Source organism: Cetorhinus maximus, chromosome 1, assembly GCF_964194155.1.
Source record: "Cetorhinus maximus chromosome 1, sCetMax3.hap1.1, whole genome shotgun sequence".
Lineage (NCBI taxonomy): Eukaryota > Metazoa > Chordata > Chondrichthyes > Lamniformes > Cetorhinidae > Cetorhinus > Cetorhinus maximus.
Genome location: NC_135879.1, coordinates 65876493 through 65903958, shown reverse-complemented (window position 1 = coordinate 65903958; position 27466 = coordinate 65876493). Strand labels below are relative to the sequence as shown.

Genomic DNA, 27466 nt, shown 5'->3' with positions numbered 1-27466 from the left:
GTGTGGAGAGCTCTGCACAAGCATTGTTAATTTTTTTATATTAGAGTCGGTAGCAGCTTGGGTATTCTTGTAACTAAAAATAAAAACAGGAAATTAAGTTTTACGTTACCAGGCCATTCACATGACAGCCTGAAAGCTTTTAAAGGTAGCTTTAAACCAGGCTGCAATTACAGTACATCTGGTGTGAAGTCCAAATGATTTAAGACTTTTTTGGTTCATTCGTGGGATATGGGCATCGCTGGCAAGGTCAGTATTTACTACCCATTGTTAATTGCTCTTGAAAAAGTGGTGCTGAGTCACTATTGGGTCAGGAGTTCCAGAATTTTGACAGTGAAATTCTGGAATTCCCTACCCAACAGCAACTCATGACCGCCTTCTCAAGAGCAATTAAGGAATGACAACATGTTCAAGTGGTGGTGGGGGGGGGACATGAAGGTGGTGATGTTCCATGTCCCTGCTGCCCTTGTCTTTCTAGGTGATAGGGGTTGTGTGTTTGGGAGGTGCCGTTGAAGGAGCCTTGTTGTTGCAGTGCATCTTGTATATGATACACATTACAGGTATGGTACACCATAGGCGAAGAGAGTGAATGTTAAAGATAGTCGATGGGGTGCCAATCAAGAGGGCTACTTTGTCCTGGATAGCATTGAACTTCTTGATTGTTGTTGGAGCTGCACTCGTCTAGGCAAACAGAGTATTCCATCACACCCCTGACTTGTGCTTTGTAAATGCTACCATTTAAAGGCTTTGGGGAGTTGGAAGCAATGGTCTCTCTAAGCTGTGTAGTTTTGCAGCAACCTGAAAGTTCCCGCACAGGCTGCACACAAGTTGACCCCTTCAAATTATTGTGCATGTGCGAATACCCAAAAAAATTTAAAGGGGCCATGCATTTAAACAAATTGCTGTGCACTCCAAGAAAAAAACTAGAAGGGACATGGGTCAGAAAGTGAGTCACTCCCTGCAGAATACCCAGCCTTTGGCCTGCTCTTGTAACCATATTATTTAAGGGCCTCTCTCCTTGAAATCTGTTATCATAATACCTCTTCAAAACTACTGTCATCATCAGTCTTCTCAACAAACCAATCCATGACTCCACTGACCTTGCAAACTGTTGTCCTGTCAACCTGCCTTTCTATTCCAAAGTTCTTGAATGTATTGTCATTTTCCAAATCCGTGTCCATGTTTGAATCCCTCCAATTAGGCTTCCAGACCCGTCGCAGTAGCAAAACAGCTCTTATCAATGTTACATTGCATCACATGCTAATGTGACAAAAATGAGTTACCCCTTCTTCTCAGCCTGTCTGCAGCCTTTGACGTGGTTGACCACACCATCGTCCACCAGCACCCCTCCACCATTGTCCAGCTGGTTGAAACTGCATTTTCCTGGTTCCATTATTATCTATCTAATAACCAGAGAATCAGCTGCAACGGCCATGCTTCTGCACTGCTAGTCTGGTGTTTCCCAAGGTTCTATCCTTGGCCCTCTACTGTTTCTCATTTACATGCTGCCTTCAGCAACAGAATCTGAAAACAGCGTCAGTTTTCACATATATGCTGACGACACCAGTTCTATCTCTCCACCACTTCTCATGACTCCTCTGCTGTCCCTAAGTTAGCAGACCACTTGTCTGACATCCAGGACTGGATGACCAAAAATTTCCTCCAGTTAAATGTTGTCTTTAGTCCTCTCTACAAACTCAATTCTCCAGTCGCTGACTCCACCCCTCAGGCAACTTTCTGAGGCTGAATCAGACTATTCACAACCTTGTTGTTGTATTTAGTCCCAAGATGAGCTAAGACTGCCTATCCCCACTTCCATTATATCATCTAACTGCACTCCTGCCTTAGCTCATCTGCTGAAACCCTTACCCGTGCCTTTGTGACTTCTAGGTTTGACAATTCCAATCCACTCCTGGTGTGCCCCCCCCCCCCACCCACACCGTACATTTTACCCTGTGTAAACTTGAGGTCATCCAAAACTGCTGCCCATGTCCTTATTTTCACCAAGCCCTATCACTGCTCACTGTCCTATATTAGCTTCTGGTTAAGCAGTGCCTTGATTTTAAAATTTTAATTCATATTTTCAGTTCCCTATATTGCCCTGTCCCTCCATATCTTTGTAATTGCCTACAGACCCACAGCCCTCTGAGTTATCTGCGCACCTCTGGGTTGGGCATCCCTGATTTAATTGTTGCACCATTGGTAGTCGTGCCTTCAGCTGCCAGGCCCGAAACTCTAGAATTTCTTTGCTTAAGCCTCCCCACCTCTCTAACTCTCTTTCGCCCCTGCCCGCCTTTGTCCCTTTCCCTGCTTCATTATCTGAGGAGCTGCCAATGGAACTAAACACTGGGCGCTCAGTTGTGAATATCTCCACTTCTGAACTTATGGTGGAAAGAAGGTCATTGGTGACGCAGTTGAAGATGGTTGGGCTTAGGATACTGCCCTGAGGAACTCCTCAGCCCATAATATCACTGCAGATGAATGGCCTTCAACAACCACAAGCATCTTCCTTTTTTTCTATTTATGACTCCTGCCAGCGTTCCCATTTACTTAATTTTATAAAGCTCCTTAGTGCCACACTCAAACAAATGCTACCTTGATGTCAAGGGCAGTCACCCTCACCTCACCCCTGGAATTCAGCTCTCTTATCCATGTTTGGGCTGAAGCTGTTATGAGATCTGGAGCCGAGTGAGCCTGGCGGACCCCAAGTTGAACATCAGTGAGCAGGTTATTGTTGAGTAAGTGCAGTTGATAGCACTGTCAATTAGACCTTCCATCACCTTAATAATTGAGAATAGACAGATGGGATAGTGCTTGACCAGATTGGAATTGTCCTGCTTTTTGTGGACAGGACATAGTTGGGCAATTTTCCACATTGCCAGGTAGATGCCAATGTTGTAGCTTAACTGAAACAGCTTGGTTGGAACACAACTAGTTCTGGAGCACAAGTCTTCAGAACCACAGCCGGGATGTTATAGGTAATCATAGCCTTTGCTGTGTCCAGTGAGCACAGACATGTTTTCATCATGTGGAAGTGAATTCAGTTGCCTGAATTCTGATGGTGGGGACTTCAAGGAGAGGCTGAAACGCACTCCTGGGTGTGAAGGTGGTTGCAAATGCTTCAACATTGACTTTTGCACTCACGTGATGGGTTCTGCCACCGTTGAGAACGGGGATGTCCGTGGAACCTCCTCTTCCTCCTCCTCCCATTAGTTTAATTGTTCACCAACATTTAAACTGGATGTGCCGGACTGCAGAGTTTTAAACTGTTTTATTGGTTGTGTGATCACTTAGCTCTATTACATGCTGCTTCCAGTGTTAGCATGCATGTAGTCTTGTGTTGTAATTTCCCAAGGTTGGCAGTTTATTTTTAGGTTCACTACGTACTGCTTCTGGCATGGCCTCCTCGTTGAAGCAGGGTTGATCCCCTAGCTTGATAATGGTAGAGTGAGGGATATGTCGGACCATGAGGTTATAGATTGTAGTTGCACGGTTGTCAGCTGCTGGATCCTTTCCGAATCTATCCCATTTTGCACAGTGGTATTGCCACACAACACAATGTCCTCAGTGAGAAGGCGGAACTTGGTCTCTTCCAAGACTGTGCAGTGGCCACTCATAAGGCAAGAAATAGGAGCAGGACTGGACCATATGGTCCAGTGAACCTGCTGCGCCATTCAATATGATCATGGCTGATCTTGGGCTTCAGCTGCACTTGTCCGTCCGCTCCCGCTATCCCTCAATTCCCTGAGACACAAAAAATCTGTCTGTTGTGGCCTTAAATGTATTCAAAGATGGAGCATCTGCAACCCTCTGGCGTAGAGAAGTCTAAAGAGTCACAACCCTTTGAAGTAATTTCTCCTCATCTCATTCCTAAAAGATCATCACCTTATCCTGAGTCTGTACTCCTGTGTTTTAGGTTCACTGACCAGTGGAATCATTCTTCGTGTCTACCCTGCCAAGCCCCTTCAGAATCTTGTATGCTTCAATGAGATCACCTCTCATTTTTCTAAATTCCAGAGAATAGGCCCAATTTACTCAGTATACATTCCCACCAATACTGCCATGAACAAATACACCTGAACGTGTACACCTGTACGTGAGTACGAGATGAAGTAGGCATTTCTCTTACGTTGGTCCTCTTGCCAACTGCCACAGAATCAGTCTGACAGCTGTGTCCTTCAGATCTCAACTAACTCATTGGGTAGTGGTGCTGTTGAGTCATTTTTGATGGGCATTGAAGCCCACCCCCCAACTGAATTTTAATTGATGGGCTGCCATGGTGGGATTTGAGCTCATACCTCTGGACACTAATCCAGGCCTTTGGATTTCTGGTCCAGTAAGATAACCACTATGCTACTGTACTCCACTATTAGAGGTACTCCTGTATCCCTTAACCCAAGATAGATACAGATGAAGGAAGCCATTTGCCCTATCTCAGTCCTCATCATTTTAGAGAGGAAAGGGAAGTTGGAAGTTAGATAGTTTGCAAAAAGACAGCGGCTGGGCGGTGCCGTTTTCAATCGGAGGGGTAGAGTACATAAAGACATGGACTAATTTGCAATGCTATCTAGCATAAGGCCAGGGAAAAAAAGTTTATGGTCAGCAATTTAGTGAGATTGAGATCAGTGGAGCAGGAAATGGGTTTTATAAATGGCCAATTCAGAGAGCTATAGTTATAGGGAGGATAGGGGCCACCTCCTAATTCGCTCTGTCATCAACATCAGTGTAGCTGCAAAGCAGCGATGGTAACAGAAACAATGCCGCAGGAAAATCAACACTGAAGCTCTAGAGGACCCTGATGATAGAACCCTATTCAGCCAGCACCTCACTGGTGACCCAGAGACACAGAGTGTCCACAGCGCCTGGTCTGCCCTCAAGGCTTCCATAATCAGCACCTGCGAAGAGATGCTTGATCTCTTGACCAAGACTGGTTCAGTGAGAACGACCAGGAGATCCAGGAACTGATAAGCCACAAGCACAAGGCATTTCTGAACCTGAAACAGCAACCCAACTGGAGATCAAGAAAGCAGCTCTACGGATGGCTGAAGTGCAGCAAAAAACCCGTGACTTAAAGAACAGATGGTGGGTGCAGAAAGCGCAGGACGTCCAACAGTTAGCCGACGGTCATGACGTGCAAGGCTTTTTTTAGCACACCCAAGGCCCCACTTCACTGTTGGCCAAGAACAGAGAGGTGCTCATCAAGAACAGAGAGGCAGTCAGCACTCACTGGAAGGAGCACTTCGAAGATCATCTGAACAGAGACCCTGTCTTCAACACGAGTGTCCTCGACTCCAGCCCGCAGCATGCTACCTGCCACCACCTCAGCACGACTCCAACCCTGCATGAGGTAGAAGACGCCATTTGACAGCTAAAGAGCAACAAGGCATCAGGGGTAGATGGAATCCGTGTCAAAGCACTAAAGCATGGTGGAGAAGCAATATAGGCATGAATACACGGCCTCATCTCTCTTTTCTGGAAGGAGAGCATGCCAGAAGATCTCAGAGACGCCGTAATCAGGACCATCTTCAAGAAAGTGACCAATCCGACTGCAGTAACTATAGAGGAATCTCCCTATTGTCGGCCACAGGGAAGGTCATCGCGAGAATCCTCCTCAATCGCTTTCTCCCTGTGGCTGAAGAGCTCCTCAGAGTTGCAGTCTGGTTTCCGCTCACTAAGGGGCACAATGGACATGATCTTCACCGCGTGGCAACTGCAAGAGAAATGCAGGGAACAGCACCAACCCTTGTACATGGCCGCCTTTGACCTCACAAAAGCCTTCAACACTGTCAACCGCGAAGGGTAATGGAGCATCCTTCCCTGTTTCAGCTGCCCCCAAAAGTTTGTCACCTTCCTTCGCCTGCTCCACGATGACATACAAGCCATGATCCTGACCAACGGATCCACCACGGTCCCATTCCACGTTCGGACTGGGGCCAAACAAGGCTGTGTCATCGCACCGACATTGTTCTCGATCTTCCTTGTTGTAATGCTGCATCTCACTGTCAGCAAGCTCCCCTATAGAGTGGAGCTAAACTACAGAACAAACGGGAACCTGTTCAACCTCCGCCACCTGCAGGCCAGATCCAAGGTCATCTCATCCTCTGTCATTGAACTGCAGTGTGCAGACGATGCTTGCGTCTGCGCCCACTCGGAGGCTGAGCTCCAAGCCATCGTCAACACCTTCACCAAGGTGTACGAGAGTACGGGCCTTACACTAAACATCCATAAGACAAAGGTCCTCTACCAACCTGCCTTCCCCCCACCGACCTGGTTATCAAAATCCACGACGATGCTATGGACACCATGGACCACTTTCCATACCTTGAGAGCCCATGGTCAACAAGGGCAGACATGGACAATGAGATTCAATACTGCCTTCAGTGCACCAGCGCGACCATAAGCCACCTGAGGAAGAGATTGTTTGAAGACCAGGACCTCCAAACCTGGCACCAAACTCATGGTCTACAAAGCAGTCGTGATATCCGCCCTCCTATATAGCTCAGAGACGTGGACTATGTACAACAGGTACTTCAAAACTCTGGAGAAGTACCACCAGTGTTGCCTCATCAGGATCCATTGGCAGGATACGTGCACTAACGTCAGTGTTCTCACTCAGAACAACATCCCCTGCAAGGAAGCATTGACCACGCTCAATCAGCTCCGCTGGCCGGGCCACATCGCCCACATGCCTGACACGAGACTCCCAAAACAAGCGCTCTACTCGGAGCTTTGGTATGGTAAGCGAGCCCCAGGAGGGCAGAGGAAATGCTTCAAGGACACCCTCAAAGCCTCCTTTAAAAAGTGCAACATCCCCACCGACATCTCGGAATCCCTGGCCCAAGACTGCCTGAAATGGAGGGAAAGCATTGGGGAAGGAGCTGAACACCAAGTCTCGTCGCCAAGGGCTAGCTGAAGCCAAGCCTCGACAGCAAAAGGAACGTGTGGCAGCCGGGCACCTCACCTCCATCTGTCCCACCAGCATTGGATTCTTCAGTCACCTGAGAACTCATTTTTAGTGTGGAAGCAAGCCATCCTCTACCCCAAAGGACAGCCTAAGACAACGAGAAGATAGGAGCTTGCTTAGATCTAGAGTAGGGGTTGAGAGGGGTACACGTACTTGTTGAGGAAGGAGAATGTGACGGAAGCAGCTAAATGCATAATCCCACTTGTAGTGGCAAAGATGTCCATGAACTCCTTCATAATTATAGCTGTTGAAATCTGATAAATGAAGATGATGATGTAGTTGTACAAGCCACATGTCTAAAATTGGTGTATTCTGTAAATTTGCTGTGTAGTATGTTGACCATAGAGAATGACACAATCTTCACAAGAAGCCGGTGAGGGGAATTTGCATCAGAACTTTTTGACCAAGGACACCATTACAAGAAGGGTCCCCAGGTGAACCCCTTGGTGAAAGGGTTCAATTTTAGAGGCATTGACTACTGTTGAACAATGTCCTTGTCCTTTATGCAGAGGTGAGAGTGAAGGGGCCAGTGGAGGAGTGCTCAAGGAGAGAATTGGTCATGGAGCAAATAAACTTTGTTATTTTTCATCTCTGTGATGATCCTCAAGTAGTGGGAGGGCTTGACAAAGGAGAGTGAAGCTTGAGAACTCTTGATGTGGATCAGTCAGGCCTAGTATGGATGACTATAATAGTTGCACCTGAACTGGAATGGGACCAACATCCTTGCAGGGAGGTTTGCTAGTGCTGTTGGGGAGGGTTTAACCTAACCTGGCAGGGGGATGGGATCCTGAGAGAGGTTCAGCAGGGGGAGATGCAAAGCCGAAATTAGAAGAGAGAGCAAGTGAGTCTGGAAGGCAAAGAAATTATAGGCCAGTTAAGGCACAAGGGAGTTTGGCAAGGTTGGATGGTATTTATTTTAATGTAAGGAGTCTGACAAATAAGGCAGATGAGTTGAGGGCACAAATTAACACAGAGACATGGTTGAGAGAGGGGCAGGATTGGCAGCTCAATATTCCAGGATATAGGGTCTTCAGGCGAGAGAGGGAAGGTGGTAAAAGAGGAGGGGGTATCGCAATATTGATCAAGGAATCAATTACAGCAGTAAGGAGGGATGACATCTTAGAAGGCTCCTTGAATAAAGCCATATAGGTAGAACTTAAAAACCAAAAAGGAGCAATCACATTGCTGGGAGTGTACTATAGGCCCCCAAATGGTCAGAGAGAAATAGAAGAGCAGAAATGTAGGCAAATTTCAGAGAAGTGTAAAAATAATAGGGTTGTAATAGTGGGGAATTTCAACTTCCCCAACATTAACTGGGTTAGTCATAGTGTGATAGGTTTAGAGGGAGCAGAATTCTTAAAATGCATCCAGGAGAGCTTTTTAAGCCAGTACATAGAAGGTCCTACAAGAGAGGGGGCGGTCCTTCACTTAATTTTACGGAATGAAGCCGGGCAAGCGGTAGAGGTATCAGCGGGGGAGCATTTTGCAGATAGTGATTATAACAACCTTGAATCTAACGGAGTTATGGAAAAGGACAAGGATGGGCCAGAAATCAGAGTTCCAAATTGGGGGAAGGCTGATTTTAATAAAATCAGATATGATTTGGCCAGAGTGGACTGGGAGCAGCTACTTTTAGGTAAATCTGTGTCAGAGCATTGGGACTCATTCAAGAAGGAAATAGGGAGAATACAGGGCCAACATATTCCAGTAAAAGATAAAGGATGGGACCAACAAATCCAGGGAACCTTGGATGTCAAGGGATATACAGGATTGGATAAAGAGAAAAAGGGAGGCTTATGGCAGATACTGAGGGCTCAAAACAGCGGAAGCCCTAGAGGAGTATAGAATGTGTAGGGGGGGAAACTTAAAAAGGAAATTAGGAGAGCAAAAAAGGGGGCATGAAAAAACATCGGCAGGTAAAATAAAGGAAAATCCAAGTTATTTTACAAGTACACTAAGAGGAAGAGGATAACTAGGGAAAGAATAGGACCCATTAAGGACCATAGTGGTAATTTGTGTGTGGAGCGAGAATACGTAGGTAGAGTTCTAAATGAATACTTTGTGTCGGTGTTTACAAGTGAGAGGGACGACGTGGGTATGGAAATTGGGCAGAAGGACCATGATATAATTAAAGAAATTAGCTTAGAAAGGGAGGTGGTTCTACGTGGCCTGGCAGGCTTAAAAGTAGATAAATCTCCAAGTCTGGATGAAATATATCCCAGGCTGTTGAGTGAGGCAAGGGAGGAGATAGCAGGGGCATTAGCAATAATTTTCAATACCTCTCTGGCCACAGGAGAGGTGCCCGAGGACTGGAGGACAGTCAATGTGGTACCATTATTCAAGAAGGGAGGAAGGGATAAACCAGGGAACTACAGGCCAGTCAGCCTAACCTCAGTGATGGGGAAACTATTGGAAGCAATTTTAAAGTCAGAATTAATGTACACTTGGAGAGGCAGAGATTAATCAAGGACAGTCAGCATGGTTTTGTTAAGGGAAGATCATGTCTGACCAATTTGATTGAACTTTTTGAAGAGGTGACCAGGTATATAGATGAGGGCAATGCATTTGACGTAGTCTACTTGGACTTCAGCAAGGCTTTTGATAAGGTCCCACATGGGAGAATGATAACGAAGGTAAGAGTCCATGGGATCCAAGACAAATTGGATCCAGAATTGGCTGAGGGGCAGGAAGCAGAGGGTGATGGTCGAGGGGTTTTTTTTGTGACTGGATGCCTGTCTCCAGCGGGGTTCCACAGGGATCGGTGTTGGGTCTTTTGCTGTTTGTGGTATATGTAAACAATTTAGACTTGAATGTAAGAGGGTTGATCAGTAAGTTCGTGGATAACACGAAAATTGGTGGGGTGGTAAATAGTGAGGAGGATATAGACAGGCTGGTCAGATGGGCTGATCAGTGGCAAATGGAATTTAACCCGGATAAGTGTGAGGTGATGCACTTGGGCAGGACAAACAAGGCACGGGAACACACGATGAATGGTAGGACCCTGGGAGGCACCGAGGATCAGAGGGACCTTGGTGTGCATGTCCACCGGTCCCTTAAGGTAGCGGGACAGGTAGAAAAGGTGGTTAAGAAGGCATATGGGATACTTGCCTTTATTAGCCGAGGCATAGAATATAAGAGCAGGGAGGTTATGCTGGAACTGTATAAAACGCTAGCTAGGCCACAGATAGAGTATTGCGTGCAGTCCTGGAATCCGCACAATAGGAAGGACGTGATTGCACTAGAGAGAGTGCAGAGGAGATTTACCAGGATGTTGCCTGGGCTGGAGAGTTTTAGTTATGAGGAGAGATTGGATAGACTGAGGTTATTTTCCCTGGAGCAGAGGAGATTGAGGAGGGACATGATTGAGGTGTATAAAATTGAGGGGTGTAGACAGGAAGGAACTTTTCCCCTTGGTGGAGGGGTCAATAACCATTTTGGAGGGGGCATAGTTTTAAGGTAAGGAGCAGGAGGTTTAGAGGGGATGTGAGGAATTTTTTCACCCAGAGGGTGGTGGGAATCTGGAACTCACTGCCTGAAAGGGTGGTAGAGGCAGAAACCCTCATAACATTTAAGAAGTATTTGGATGTGCACTTGCTATGCCATAGCATACAAGGCTCTGGGCCTAGTGCTGGAAAATGGGATTAGAATAGTTAGGTACTTGTTTGACCGGTGCAGACTAGATGGGCCGAAGGGCCTTTTTTGGTGCTGTAGACCTCTATGACTCCAGCATCATGCATTTAAGTCTGCACCCTTGGTCTTGTGGAAGCAAAAATGAATGTCACGCATGAGAAAACAATCAAAGTTAGTGACAAAATATCTTACTGGGAACAAGAACATTAAAGGTGGAGTTGATGGTTTGTTTGATTGTGGCTGTAGAAGGATCATGGCAAATCAAGAGCCAAAGGCAATTTTGCAACCTGGAAGAGTAATTATGAGTGACTTGTGGGGCAGTTTTTCCAGGGACAGGCACAGAAGGAGGTGCGGTTAGAAGGTGGGAAGAGGATGTAGGCACTGAAAGGATATAAGGATATGGTTGCAGATGACCTTGTCTGATCAAGACAAGGGAGTAGAGTACTGAATTGACTTGGGAACTTCTTTTTGTGGCTTCTGTGATACATTGCATCATGATGCAGCCATACATTACATTTATCAATTGGCACTCTTGGTCACTTAACATTTCCAATTTATACTTGGTTGAAATCTTATATAAACTTTCTGCATTTGCATGTCCTCCTTGTCTCTACACAAAATATTCTGTTTACTTTCTTCTGTCATCTGTAGCAAATTCCTAGTTTAGTTTTAGCGTTCTTTATTAGAAACCTTCAGCCAGAATATTTCACTCTAGCTTTGCCCTTTTAACAAAGTTAGAATCGTAGACTGGTTTAGCACAGAAGCAGGCCATTCAGCCAATCCTGCCCGTGCCGGCTCTCTGCAAGAGCAACTCATTTAGTCCCATACCCCTGCCTTTTCCCCACAGCCCTGCAAAATTTTTCCCTTCAGATAATGATCCAATTTTCTTTTGAAAGCCATAACTGAACCTGCCACACAGAATCGGCGTCCCCTCATTCTCAATACTTCCTGGAACCATTCTTGTGTATCTTTTCTGCACCCTCTCTCATGCCATCATATTGTTCCTTAAGCCTAGTGCCCAGAATCGGATGCAGCATTCCAGTTGAGGCTGAATGAGTATTTTATGCAGGTTTATCATAACTTTCTTACTTTTGGAATCTATGCCCCTATTAGATTAGATTGGAAGATAGCAGATATAACTCCATTATTCATAAAGGGAGGGAGACAGAAAGTGGGAAACTACAGGCCAGTTAGCTTGACATCTATCAGGGAAAATGTTAGAAGCAATTATTAAAGAAGCTATAGCAGGGCACTTGGGTAGGTTCAAGGTAATCAGGTAAACATGGTATTGTGAAAGGGAAATCATGTTTAACCAACTTATTGGTGTTCTTTGAGAAAGTAACATGCTGTGGCTAAAGGGGATGTACTGTACTCAGATTTCCAGAAGGCACTTGATAAAGTGCCACATCAAAGGTTATTGCGGAAAATAAAAGCTCATGGTGTAGGAGGTAACATATTGACATGAATAGAAGATTGGCTGGCTAACAGGAAGTAGAGAGCAGGCATAAATGGGTCTTTTTCAGGTTGGCAAGATGTAACATGTGGCGTGCCACAGGGATTAGTGCTGGGACCTCAACTGTTTACAATTTATATAAATGACTTGGATGATGGATGGGATGGTTGCTAAATTTGCTGATGATGCAAAGATAGGTAGGAAAGTAATTTGTGAAGAGGACATGAGGCTACAAAAAGATATAGATAGGTTAAGTGAGGGCAAAAATCTGGCAAATGGAGTATAATGTGGGAAAATGTGCAATTGTCCAATTTGGCAGGAAGAATAAAAGAGAGGCATATTATCTAAATGGTGAGAGATTGCAGAGCTCTGAGATGCAGAAGGATCTGGGTGTCTTAGCGCATGAAACGCAAAAGGCAGGCATGCAGGTACAGTAAGTAATTAGTAAAGCTGATAGAATGTTATCATTTATTGCAAGGGGAATTGAATACATAAGTAGGGAGGTTATACTTCAGTTATACAGAGCACTAGTGAGACCACATCTGGAGTACTGTGTACATTATTGCTAACCTTATTTAAGGAAGGATGTAAATGCGTTGGAAGCAGTTCAGAGAAGGTTTACCAGACTAATACCTGGAATGGTCTTATGAGGAAAGGTTGGACATGCTAGGCTTGTATCCACTGGAATTTAAAAAAGTAAAAGGCGACTTGATTGAAACATATAAGATCCTGAGGGGACTTGACAGTGGGGTTGTGGAGAGGATGTTTCCTCTTGTGGGAGAATCTAGAACTAGGGGTCATTGTTTAAAAATAAGGGGTCGCCCATTTAAAACTGAGATGAGGCTAAATTTTTTCTGAGGATCGTGAGTGTTCGGAGCTCTTTTCCTGAAAAGGTGGTGGAAGCAGAGTCTTTGAATATTTTTAAGGCAGAGTTGGATAGATTCTTGGTAAGCAAGGGGGTGATGAGTTATTGGGGGTGGGCGGGATGCGATTTGAGGTTACTATCAGGTCAGCCGTGATCTTATTAAATGGCGGAGCAGGCTCGAGAGGCTGCACGGCCTATTCCTGTTCCTTGTTTGTATGTTGGTATTTATAAAGCCCAGGATCCTGCAAGCTTTATTAACTATGCTTTTACCTGCCCAGCCACCTTCGGTGGTTTATGCTCATAGCCTCAGGTTCCTCTGCTCCTGCACCCTCTTTCTCTGCATTAAATTTCATTTGCCACTTGTCTGCCCATTCCACCAGTCTATATCTTCTTGAAAGTTAACACTGCCCTCCTCTCAGTTTGCAATATTTGAGTTTTGTGTCATTCGCAAATTTTGAAATTGTGTCCTGTACATCCAAATCTAGGTCATTAATATATATCAAGCAAAGCAGTGTTGCTAAACCCGACACCTGGAGATCCCCACTATAAACCTTCCTCCAGTCCAAAAAACAATTGTTCACCACTGATCTTTGTTTGCTGTTGCTCAGCAAATTTTGAATCTGCGTTGCTACTGTTCCTTTTATTCCATGAGCTCTAACCTTGCTGATAAGCCTGTTATGTGACGCTTTATCAAATGCCTTTTGGAAGTTCATGTGCACCATATCAGCCACATTATCCTCATCAACCTTCTTTATTATCTCATCAAAAAACTCAAATGAGCTAATCAAACACAAATTACCTTTAACAAATCCATGATGGCTTTCCTTAATTAAAACACATTTGCACAGTGACTGTTAATTTTGTCCCGAATTATCATTTCTAAAAGCATCTCTACCACTGAGGCCATACTGACTGGCTTATAGTTGTTGGGCTTATCCTTACACCCTACTTTGAACAAGGGTGCAACATTTGCAATTCTCCACAACCAGAACAAACAGGTTAAGGTTCATGTATGAACTTCACTGGAATTTTCTACCCTTTGATCCATTCATACATAAAGTACCATAGGTGTTGGCTGATAAATTGACCTTTGAAGCCTTGAAAAATCCCTCCAAAAACAACAACTTGTTGGGTTTATGCTGGGTATAAAAGTGAACCATGGGCATGAGTGGTCACCATCTTTGACGTTCATCACACGAGGCCTATTCTGTGTGGGCGTGTCATAAACTCCCACACATGTTCGCAGCACAGCCTGTATTGCCTGCTTAATCCCTTTCATCCAGTTATAAGGTACCAGTAAGTAAAACATCCATTTGTGTGGTGAAAAATTGAGTCCAACTAATAGCATGTTGTGACTGAAAAGGCGAGTTGACTTGTACACCAAGTATATGCAAAATCTTGATTTCTGGGACCGAAAAATAGTTGTCTTATACCCTGGGTCGACTTTCTCCCACAATCTAGGCACTTGAATATTTCAAGGTAAGTTCCTTCAAAAGGGAAAGGTAGGGCAAACAAACCCAGAGCTCCCTGGATGACAAAGAGGTAGAAATTAAGATAAAGAAGAAAAATTGTGCTCACGACATATGTCGGATAGAAAATACAATTGAGAACCAGGCCAAATACAGAAGGTTCAGAGGGGAGGTGAAAAAGCATGTGAGAGAAGCAAAGAGGGAGTGTGAAAAGAGGCTGCCAGCTAACATAAAAGGAAATACCAAAGTCTCCTATAGGCATATAAATAGTAAAGGGGTGGTAAAAGGAGGAGTAGGGCTGACTAGGGACCAAAATGGGGATTTACACATGGGGGTCAGGGGACATGGCTGAGATATTAAATGTATACTTTAAACTGTTTTTATCAAGGAAGAAGATACTACCTAGGTCATGGTGGAAGAGGAGGAAGTTCAGTCACTAGAAGGGCTTAAAATTGATGATGAGGTGGTATTGGATAGGCTGTCTGAACTTCAAGTTGATAAGGCAGCAGGACCAGATAAGATGCATCCAAGGATACTGAGGGAAGCAAGATTAGAAATTGCAGAAGCGCTGTCTGTAATTTTTCACTCTTCCTTAGACTCAGGGGTGGGGACAGAGGACTAGAGAATTGCAAACATTACACCCTTGTTCAAAAAGTGGGGGGTAAGGATATGCTCAGCAACTGCAGGCCAGTCAGCTTAACTTCAATGGTGGGGAAACTTAGAAACTATAATTCGGAATAGAATTAATAGTCACGTGGACAAATGCAGGCTAATTAAGGAGAGCCAGCATGCATCATGTTTAACTAACTTGCTGGAATTTTTCGAAGAGAGGGTTGATGAGGGCAATGCTGTTGATGTGCTGCACATGGACTTCCAAAGGCATGTGATACAGTGTCACACAACAGACTTGTGAGAAAAGTTACTGCTCGTGGAATGAAAGGAAAGTAGCAGTATGGATACAAAATTGGCTGAGTGACAGAAAACCGAGTAATGGCTAATGGATGTTTTTTGAGCTGGAAGAAGGTTGATGGTGGAGTTCCCCGAGAGGTCAGTATTGGGACCTTGGGACCCTTGCTTTTCCTGATGTATATTAATGATATAGATCTTGGTATACCCGGAACAATTTCAAAATTTGAGGACGATACAAAACTTGGAAGCATTGCAAACTGTGAGGAGGACAGTGTAGAACTTCAAAAAGGACATAAACAAGTTGGTGGAGTGAGCAGATAGTTGGCGGATAAAGTTCAATGAGGAGAAATGTGAGGTAATACATTTTGGTAGGAAGATCGTGGAGAGAGTATAAAATAAAGGTTTCAACTCTAAAAGGGATGTAGGAGCAGAAGGGCCTGGGTGTATATGTGCATAAGTCATTAAAATGGCAGGACAGGTTAAGAGAACAGTTAATAAATCATACAGTATCCTACGCTTTATTAATAGGGGCAGAAAAGAAGACAAAGAGGAGATTTGATAGAAGTATTCAAAATCATGAGGGGCCTGTATAGGGTAGATATGTAGAAACTGTTCCCATTGGTGGAAGGATCAAGACAATTGATAAACAAAAGCGATGCAAGTAAAAACGTTTTCACACAGCAAATGGTTAGAGTCTGAAATGCACTGCCTCGGTGTGGTGAAGGCAGGTTCAATCAAGGCATTGAAAGGGGAATTAGATGATTGTTTCTTTTCAAACAATGTGCAGTGTTATGGGGAGAAGGAAGGAGGATGGCACTATGTAAAAGGTTTAATTCATAGAGTCAGTGCAGACACAATGGGCCGAATGGCCTCCTGCGCTATAACTATTCTGTGATTTGGGCATGTCTATTTCACTTGGAACCAAGATTGGAAAATTATGGCCAGTGCCTCTGCAAGTTCCATCTTTACTTCCCCCAGTATCCTTAGATGCATCTATCTGGTCCTCGTGACTTATCAGCTTTAAGTACAGAGCCTGTTTCATACTTCCTCTTTATCAATTTTTAGTCCAACTGTCTCAACTATTTCCTCTTTCACTATAGCTTGGGCAGCATCATTTTACCTGGTAAAGATGGCTGCAAAGTACTCATTTAGACCTCAGCCATGCCCCCTGCCTCCATGCATAAATCCTCTTTTTGGTCCCTAATTGGCCTCATACCTCACCTTTTACTATTTATATGCTTGTGGAAGACTTTTCTATTCATTTTTACATTAATTGCTAGTCTCTTATATTCTCTTTGTTTCTCTTATTTGTTTTTCACTTCTCCTCTGAACCTTCTAAATTGAACCTGATTCTCCATTGTACAGTCCACCTGACACCTGTCCATTGCACATTTTTTCTGCTTCCATCTTACTCTCTATCACTTACTCCCTATCACATCCATGGAGCTCCGGATTCATTTGCCCAACCTTTTCTCCCCATGGGAATGTACCTTGACTGCACCCAAACCATCTCCTAAGGTATCCCATTGTCTTGCAATTTTGCCTGCCAGCCTTTGATTCCAATTTATCTGGGCCAGACCCATTCTCACCCTATTAAAATTGGCCCTCCCCCAATTAAGTATTCCTATACTGGATTGCTCCTTATCATTTTCCATAGTCAACCTAAACCTCATGATACAATGAATACTGTCGCCTAAACGTTCACCTAGTGACACTTGGTCCACTTGACCCACCTCATTCCCAAGAACTAGCTGTGGCAATGCCTCCTTCTTCTTTGGACTAGAAACAAACTAATATAGAAAATTCTCCTGAACATGCTACAGAAACTTATGCTCCTCTCAACATTTTACAATATTCCTGTCCCAGTCTATGTTCGGATAAAGTCTCCTTTTAAAACTGCTCTATAGTTCTTGTAACTCTCTGTTATTTCCTTGTAAATTTGTCCCCCTATATCTTTTGCACTAATTAGCGGCCCAGCAATGCAATGGTACCTCTACTGTTTCATAGCTTTAACCAGATATATTATGCCTTTGACCCTTCTGTGACATTCTCTTCCTCTAGTTTTGTAATGTATTCCTTCATCATTACTGCTACCACTGCTGGTTACTTTCTCTTCGTATCGTTCCTTAGCATGGGATATTTAGTACAGTCTTGCCTTTCTTTCAACCAGGTCTCTGTTATTGCCACAACATATTTTCATGTGGCTATCTGTGCCTGCAGCTCACCAACCTTATTTTCCACACTCCGCACATTCACATGCATACACTGTAGCCCTAACTTAGACCTTATTGCGCAGCTTCTTGCTCTGACCAGACCTAATACCTTACCTACTCCAGTTCTATCTGTCTCTCCTAATTCTCTGTGCACCTTGGTTTTCCTCTAATATTACTTCCTGGTTTCCACACCTCTGCCAAGTTAGTTTAAACCCTCCCCAAAACACGAGTAAATCAGCCAACAAGGAAATTAATCCCAGCTCTGTTTGGGTGCAGCCCATCCATCCTGAACAGGTTCCATGTCCCAGGGATCTAAAGTCCTTCTTTCTGCATCATCAGTTCAGCCATGCATTCATCTGTGCTATTCTCTGATTTATCATAAGGTCATAAGATATAATAGGTGCAGGAGGAGGCCATTTGGCTCATTTAGTCTGCTCTGCCATTCAATAAGATCATGCTCAGATTATGGCCTTAACTCCACTTTCCTGTCTGTCCCCCATAACCCTCAACTCCCCTGTAGATCAAACACCTTTTCAACTCAGCCTTGAATATATTCAATGATCCATACTCCTCTGTTCTCTGTGGAAGAGAATTCCAAAGATGAACAATCCTCTGAGAGAAGAAATTCCTCCTCATCTCCATCTTAAATGGGAGACCCTTTATTTTTAAACTCTGCCCCCTAGTTCTAGACTCCCTCCCTACCCTGTCAACCCCCTCAGAATTTTGCATGTTTCTATAAGATCACTTCTCATTGTTCTAAACTCCAATGACTTTGGCCGTGCCTACTCAACCCTTCTTCATAAGGCAACCTCTTCATCCCAGGAATCAATCTGATAAACCTTCTCTGAATTGCTTCCAATGCAAGTATATCCCTTCTTAAGTAAGGTGACCAAAACTGTACACAGTACTCCAGGTGCAGTCTCACCAATGCCCTATACAATTGTAGCTATGCTTCCTTACTTTTGTACTCCTCCATCATTGCAATAAAGGCCAACATTAATTTGCCTTCCTAATTACTTGCTGCAGCTGCAAGCTAACTCTTTGTGATTCATGTATGAGGACACCCACATCCCTCTATACGGCAGCATTCTGCAGTCTTTCTATTTTAAATAATCTGCTTTTCTATTCTTCCTACCAAAGTTGACAACCTCACAATTTCCTACATTATACTCCAGCTACAAAAATGTTGTCCACTCACTTAATCTATCTACATCCCCTTGCAGTCTCTTTAAATCCTCCTCACAACTTGCTTTCCTCTCTCTTTCTTTGTATCATCAGCAAATTTGGTTCCAGTACAGTTGGCCTCTTCATCCAAGCTATTCATATAGATTGTAAACAGTTGAGGCCCCAGCACTGATCCCTGCGCCGCTCCACTAGTTACAATTTCCAATGTAAAGATGACCCATTTGTGCTTCCTCTTGTTTCCTGTTAGTTAGCCAGTCCTCGATCCACTAATATATTACCGCCAACATCATATGCTCTTGTGTTGCAATCTTTTATGTGGCACCTCATCGAATGCCTTTTGAAAATCTAAATACACTACATCTACTGTTCCCCTTTACCCACCCTGCCTATTGTATCCTCAGAGATTTCTATACTCACCAGCATGTGGCACTGGGAGTAAACCAGTGATTACTACCTGTGAGGTCCTGCTTGCTGGTTTCCTTCCTAGCTCCCTAAACTCTACCTGCAAGTGAAATCCCTCTTTCTGCCTATATTGTTGGTACTATTATGGATCATGACAAATGGCTATTTGCCCTCCTCCCTCAGAGTGCTCTGTAGCTGCTCAGTGACATTCTTGACCCTGGCACCAGGGAGGCAACATACTATCCTGGATTCATATCTGGGACTGCAGAAATACCTGTCTATTCCCCTAATTATTAAAAGCCGTCACTATTGCTTTTCCAATCTCCTTCATGCCTCCCCATGCAACTCAGCCAGCTGTATTGCTATGGCCTTGGCTCTGGCTGCACTCCCCATCACTCTCACCAGTATTCAGAACTGGAGAATGAGATGCACTGAGGGGACTCCAGCACTACCTGCTTGATCCTTCTTGACTGCCTGGTTAATCACCCATTCCCTCTTTACCTGAATGCCCTTAAGCCTGTGCAGTGACCACATTTATAAACATGCTTTCCACAAAGCTGTCAACCTCACACATGCTGCACTGCCGCCAGCTGCTGCTCACGCTCCAAAACCCAGAGCTCAAGCTGCTGCAGTTGATCACGCTTCCACGCGTGGTTATCCAGGACATGAGAAGGTTCTGGAGTTTTCACATGGAACAGGATGTGCATTCGATGAGTTCAAGGAAGTTAGCTTCCTTTACCTGTAAAGTACCTGACATTTAGAGCAACACCATTCCTTTTTGAACAATTTACTTTCTGAATGGGCTTAATTCATTTCAATTTTGTGAATCAAGCCTTTGTTTCCATTCAGGTTTCTTGTCGATGCAACAGTCTCCAATTTGAATTGAGTATTTCTGGCATTTTTAAAAATTCTTTCATGGCATTGGTGTCACTGGCAAGGCCAGCATTCACTAAGTACCTTAACATAGACTTTCTTCTATGTTGTGCCTCCAGAACTGAACTGCTTAAAGATTGACGCCAGTAATGCTCTTTTTACATGAATACACATCAGAAACTGTTTGCATTGATGCAAAAGTAGCAATGTAATACCACAATCACATTCATATTTACATAGATTTATGTATGTTTCTTATGAAGGCACACTTGAAAATAGAGTCTCTTCTTCCTCCTCCAAATTAATTACAAACAATTTTGATGTCTGAATAAGAGTAACTGGTGTCTGTCTTTAGTTCTTGATGAACAAATGAATCTATTGAGGTAACTATGCCTGTTAATGAATTAATTTGTAGAGAACTTGAAAGTTAGCTGTGTAGACTGAATCTATTCATTCACTTTTGAGCAGAGAAACCATAAGATGTGTGTTATGTTGCAATACATGTGTCTGGAGGAATAAGTGATGTAAGTCATGCAGGTCAATTTAAAAGGTGCTTTTTTTTTTTGCAAGAACCAGAATAGATAACATAGTTGTTAACGAACACCATTTTCAGTTTTGCATTTACCATTTTCAGTTCACCATCTTTGCTGTATCCATGTTACCCTTTATTTTATTGCCTCCCAGCAGCATGCTACATAGAGAAATTGTAGAGTTTTGCTCATAACTATTTCGACTGAAATTTCTTATATATCTGATCAGAGGAGAATTACGAGCAAACTCAACCAAAACCATGTTAAGTTCTTATCCCAAAGAAGAAAAGTCATCTTCTGGAAGGTAGCTGAGAACCTGAAAAATTCACCAAATCTGACAGTGAGTGACAGTAAATCTTGGGCTTCAAACTTGCGGGATCAGCAATCAAGCTCTTGTGCTATTGTGTCATTTAACTATGTTGGTATCCAATGATAAGCCGTTGAAATATTTCTTGTTTTGCAATGATTGATTAGGTAATTTACTTTATAGCACATTTGGAGGGTAAAGCATTGTACATTTCCATATCATTCATTATTGTGTTTTTTAAATCTTACCCACAAATCACCTTCCACTGTCAAAATTTCAGAAAATGCTTTCATTTACAGCTTGCTATGCTGTGTGTGTGTAGAACAGTGTGATATGTCACCAGTTAACTGTTTGTGCACCAGTTACACACCCAAAACTTTAGTTACTTTTGATAACAGAATTTTGTAATGCCATATTATATGTGCATATGAACCGTTCACATCATTAGCATCTTGTATTTACACATTAGAAATGTGCTTTGCTGTGCTCATCTATGTTGGTAATTAAATAGTGAATCAGCACAAACTGGAATGGCTAGCTGACATTTACTTTATTTCCATTTAACAGAATATCCTTAACTTAACACATTCAGATTTCATGAATTCTGCATTCGTGGTTGGTGCATTGTAGGTAAAAAGCAGACATGCCCATACTGTAACGAGAAGGTGGACCTTAAAAGAATGCTGAGTAATCCGTATCCTTTAAAATTTAGTTTGAAAAGCTTCAGATGAAACAAGTTGAATAAGAGTTACTTGGAAGCACTTAATAACTTTTAAGTACTTGCACAATTTACTTATTTGTCATTCTAAGTAATGGTTTTGATTTTAGTGAGCCTGCTCAAAAGAAGTTTCCAGATCCAGTTGTGCATGTGCACATGTTTGCCACAAAATTGTACCAATGTGCTATAGAACATCACAGCGATATTGCAACTTCTGATTGGTATTAGCTTCCACTTGCAGCACACCTAGAAGTTTTAGACATATTCCGTTTTAAAAGTGAGTATGGAAGGTGCCTTAAGTATGTATGTTTGCTGTCTCCTCTTCCTGCCCCCTCCCCTCCCCCCAGCCAACTCATATACTATTATTTAGGAACAATTTTGTCCACTTGATAAAACATCATATCAGCTGCGATAGGCAGGAATACTATGTGGATCTGTCTCTGTTCTCTGATGAGATGCTTTGCAATACTAACTGATTTTAGATCTGTAATCTGCTCACAGCATGCACATCAGACTTCAATACGTCAGAGGCAAGTTAATTATTAAGCACTTTTCAACTTCCTAATTACTTGTCATGACAATTGTATAATTACAGGTGATATTTTACACACACACACCTGTAGTTTTATAACAGGCTCCATATTGGAGCACAACGGTCTAACCTGCAGTGAATTCTGGACCAATACATTGGATACAAAATCTTAATAGCGTGTGAAAGATTAATCTGTGTTTTCTCTTTCAGATGCTGATGGATATGTAAATTTCCACAATTAGTACTTTTTTTAAAAAAAATTCACTCCCTGTAAAGCACATGTGTGCAGTTAAATCCTGATAACAGTACTAGTTTGCTAAGCTATATTTTGTTTGTATTATAATTGTATTTGAGTCAAAAAATATTTTTAATTTAAAGATTAAAAACAGCCAGTTTAAATTTTTTGAGCTGCAGTATATTTACATATTAATTCAACATGTCCAAATGAGATTAAACTTAAAATACTCAGCAGGAAGATCCTAGATATGACTCTTAATATATGGCTAGTTAGTCCTCTGTCACTAGATGTAGGGGCATAAAAGAAAGCATCCAGCATTCCTGTGTCTATTCACTACCCAGTAGACAATGTCAACTGAGCTTCCCTCATCCACCATTTTGGTGACTACCGCAAATGCAAAAAAGGATCAAATTTCTAAAACTCGACCTCCTTTTATTGAAGTCATTTGGGTGTCCCTCCCTCTCTCCGCATAATCACATATTGCAACCTTAATGATTCCTTCAAGCTTCTTTTTATTGAACAGATCTTTTGTTCTTTGCATTAGCTTCCATTAGTCTCTCCAGCATGTTTGTATGCATGTCTATTTGGTTCTGTTCTTTCCTATATGTAAGAGAAAAATACATTGCAAGTATTGCCGTGGTGATACTACTAGCAAGTTCATTAAGGTACAAAATTTAAAATTAGTTGCTTGCTTTTTTGACCCTTAATTCACTTACTCTTTATTGACTAACCACTGTGCTTTTCTGTACTGTCAAAGCAGTATTTTGCAATTATTGAGTTTGAATAGTCAGAAATTGGAACCCCATATGTTTGTCTTCCTTTTTTCAACTGCAAATTTAATGTTCTGCTTTTCTCTTATATACTTGATGCTAGCTGCTTCTCCTTAAAGTTGTATTTTTGCTAACCACCGGATGTGTGACTGTTCCTGGTGCGTTCAGAAAATGTTTTGTATTTCTTTCCCATCTTGGCCAGTTTATGGTTATTGATTTAAGTATGTATGTAATCTTCCCCACAGCTACTAGCAATTTTTTTAAAGCGATGTTTCCCACTAATTTCTATACTGTTGTAAAAAAGTGTTTTCCCTAAGTCCCTGCCAGCACTAAATTATTATCATAGTGAATATTTTTAGCAGCTGACAAACATGTATGCACATTGCTCAATTTCCCGAGTATCCCTAAGTATCCTAGAATCATATGAACTGACCGCACAGGGTGAGGCTACTTGGCCCATTGTAACCATATTGGGTTTTTGAAAGAGAAGTGTGCATGTGCAAAAGAGCGCACTCTCGATTTTGGGATTCCCCCACCCGCACAGGGAGAGCATAGCGCTTCCGTGCGGACGTCACACTGGGCGGGCCTTAATTGGCCCTCCCAGGTAAAATGGCGCCATGCCTCCGTTCGGGGGTGCCGATCGGAAGCGCGCCTGTACACGCCTGCCCATCAACTTCGCCCCTCCCCCCACCCTGACGGGGGGAAAATTCAGCCCCTCTTGGTTTGAAAACTTCCAGGAGGTTAACTTTTCACCTTCTCTGTTCCAAGGAGGACAGTTCTAACTTTTCCAACCTCTCTTCATTACTGAAATCCCTCATCCCTGGTAACATCCTGGTAAACCTCCCATGTATCCTTTTTAAGGCATACACACTATCCCTGGAAAGTACATTCTTATTATGCATTTTTGCAGGATGATCCATAAACATTTAAGTGTTAGCATTAACTCAAGCTGTACCAATTTTAATTAGATCATCAGCAGTGCAGTAGAATGCTGATTGTTTTGATATTGTACTCACAAGAACACCTATACCCATTTAAACATTACACCCTTATAAATATCTTAAGTACAAGACTGGGTAACCATTCAAGAGTTCATTGGTCTAGTGCAGGTAATATTTTTGATTTGTCAACATTTCATGTATTTAAAACTTGAATATCAGGCGTTATATTAATTATAGCAATAAAAGCAAGACTGGTTGGTGTAATAGAGGTGATTGCCAATTTTCCTTTGAATTATGGTATATATTAGCAATTCCAAAAGATGTGCATTTAAAAAGGTGCTGAAGTTTCTAAACAGTAAACAATGAATAAATGTTATTTTCTTGTTAAGTGTACAGAATACTTTCTTTAACTTCTTCACAGGTGGGAACGCACACATGTTTTATATGGCCAACTATTAGATTGGTTGCGCTACCTAGTTGCATGGCAGCCTGTAATTATCGGTCTTGTACAGGGTATTAACTACATATTGGGTCTAGAATAAGACCCTAGTACTTTTTTGGAAATGCACAATATAAATGAAAAGAACCTGTTTAAATTCTGTATATTCTGTACTTTATTGTACAAAAGTTTACTCTGAATTTGTTAGCTAGCCTTACATAGCTGCAACATGTTTTGTTGGTACATTAATTACTTATTATTGTGATTATACTGTCACTTAACTAATGTGCAATATTTTAAAAAATGAAATAAAGCTAGATTTTGTAAAAGGAGCCTCAGGCTGCTTCACAAAAGAAGAATGAAGTCCCCAACAACAGCAACGTTGAAACAAATTAAACGAAATGTTTACCATGCTATATTCTTATGATTCATTGTTGATTGTAGCTTATAATGTTGATTTGGAAATTGTGAATATCACTTCAAAGAAAATTTGATGATGAGATGTAGATACATCATTCTTTTTTAAACAAGATATTAAGTTCATCATTCTGGTAATGTCCACACTAAATTAGGGCAATGTTGTGAAAAATTATTCTGGTGTAATCAGTTGTTTATGAATCTACACAATTCTAATTCATGCCCCCAAATTGATTTTTCTTTCTACCACTTAATGTTGAGCACCAATGGTGCATTTATTTACAGTGGGTTGTATTTTTTCTTGATCTATATTTATTCTCTAAATGGTTCATTTAGCTTTTCAACTGGTAATAAATGCCATATGACTTGTTCTGTTACAGTGCAGATATTCCTTTTTGTTTAATTTTGAAGGTATTAAACTTGTAATTTTGGTATTTAGACTTGTGAATTTTATTCACCTGAAACAATTTTTCCCCATCTTAATGCAGTATATAAATAATAACTTTGGCTAATCTGGCTTGGAGCCTAAACATTACCATCTCTGTTTCTGATATGTTATAGAACCCTTCTAAAAACATTTTTTGCAATATTTGCATCTTTTTTGTTAATTTAAAAGTTTTGTCTAAACCATGAATGATGATATCACAGGATACTGGCCAGAATAATTATTGCAGCTGAGTTGAGACACAATAAGTGAATCAATGGCCTGAACATTCGGCTTGGTGAGCCGGGGCGGAGCCCGCTTGCTGAGGCGTTAAATGACGCACAGTGACGTTGGGTGGGCGTCCCGACGTCACTACACGTCATTTAGATTTTCAGTTCCTTAAGATTGGTGGGCAGGCGAAGAGCCCAGGCGGCCTTCGCATTTATCATGGAACCTCATCCACGGGCGGGATGAGGTTTCATGAAGGGTTTATAAATTGAATTAAAATTTTTATCAAAATTCATTAACATGCCCCAGCTCCGCATGAGGGGACATGTCTTAAAATTTTTCCTTTTCTTTATTAAAATTTTGGGAACTTAAACTAATCTCCCTGAGGCAGCTCTGTACCTCAGGGAGATTTCTGCGCTCTTTCATGCACATGAAAGAGCGCAGGCCCTGACTCAGGGAATCCCCCCACCCGCAAATGGAGCGTTCAGTGCTTCCAGGTGCACGTCACACTGGGCGGGCCTTAATTGACCCGCCCACATAAAATGGTGACATGGACCCGATCGGGGGCACCGATCAAGTCCGCGCCCACACAACCCCCCCAACAGGGGGGAAAATTCTCCCCAATAAGTTTGAGTTGTGACTAAAGGATGACATCATGCAGTAAACCTGAAGAATTTCTGTTTTTTTAATGTCTTTTGATGGGCAAGATATGAATTGAAGCTTGGTTTTGCGCATACATGGAAAGAAAACTTCCTTTTGTTTCTGTTGCTGCGGGTAGTCGGTACTCAAAACTTGCCTGATTTATCCACAATTTGATAGAGTTGGTTGATTTCCTTTGGTGACCCTGACTTAATTTACAAAAGAATTAGATCAAGTTTGTTTACCTGGGCCATTATTTCTTTGAAATGTAAGCATATGCAAGCTTGGATAATGAAGGAAGTAGATAAATTTATTGGCACTCATGAATGAGGCAACAAGGTATCTGGGGAGCAAGATAATTATCTCAAGACTAACATCTTGGAAGACTTATCTTGATATCAAAATATTGTCACAGCTACTCATCGTTCAGTTCAATATCTTCAGTTCTCTTTGATCTTTTTGCTCCGGAATTGATATTTAGGACTCTGTGCAGGGAGCAGAGTACCATCTCTTACACATACAGACTTCATATTTCCTAAAAGCTTTGCAGATTATTGAACTGTACAAGAAATGTTCCAATCAAGACACTTCAACTTTCTGATTGATTTTATCTTTGGTTTGTAAGTATTTGTACCATCAGTATCGTACTTCTGTGTAATTATCTTCTAAATAAATCTTATATTTATTCTGAATGTAGCGTCTGACAGTGCGGTATTTGCCACCATTCAGAGAATGGAGGAGAACATCGTGGGTATTCGGTATTGTACCATATTAAAAAGGCAATCGCTAGCCTTGTGATGTGCGGATCCTTCAATGACATGGATAAATATGCAGGTTTTAGGTTATGGGAGACTTGGTGGCAATTTTAACTTTTATCGCCAAGCAAAAAGCAGGTAAGTGTCCGTTTTATATGTTGCCCGATTGAAGTCAGTGGAGCAAACCAATCTCAAGGTTAGATACAGGTCTAAAGCTCCTGATTTTAGAGTTTCCCTTGGTGGTTAAAAAGTTATTTGGCATTTGTAGTGGGCAGATCTTGTATACCTTAGCTCATTACAAAATGATGATACAGTCTTGAAAGGTATTCCTAAAATAGACCCTGTTTCCCGTGGTCAACTTGGTTTCTGCTCTAGGGGCTTAGAAGACATTCTTAACATTTTAAGACCTAGCAATTGCTAATGTTATGCTGCAGTTTGCCTAAAAGTAAGGCATCAATGCATTGAAATCCAAATGAAGTTCCTTAAAAAATGCTTTTGGGAAACCTGACAGCTAATTGCAAAATAAAATCCAGACATTACATCTCACTAGTGTGCATCACTGTGCAGG

The 27466-nt window shown here is 42.2% G+C and overlaps 1 protein-coding gene across 2 annotated transcripts in view; it reads left to right on the top strand.

Moving 5' to 3' along the window:
* Positions 1-25286, top strand: part of rnf175 (ring finger protein 175) — a 58475-nt gene extending 33189 nt beyond the window's left edge. For both annotated transcript variants that reach the window (XR_013576582.1, XM_078541706.1), the window contains exons 8-9: positions 21390-21491; positions 24418-25286. Coding sequence is in view for 1 of the 2 variants with exons in the window: in XM_078541706.1 (XP_078397832.1) it covers positions 21390-21491; positions 24418-24538 (223 nt within the window). In the remaining variant the exon portion in view is untranslated. The remainder of the gene's footprint in view (positions 1-21389; positions 21492-24417) is intronic.
* The last annotated feature ends 2180 nt before the right edge of the window (positions 25287-27466 follow it).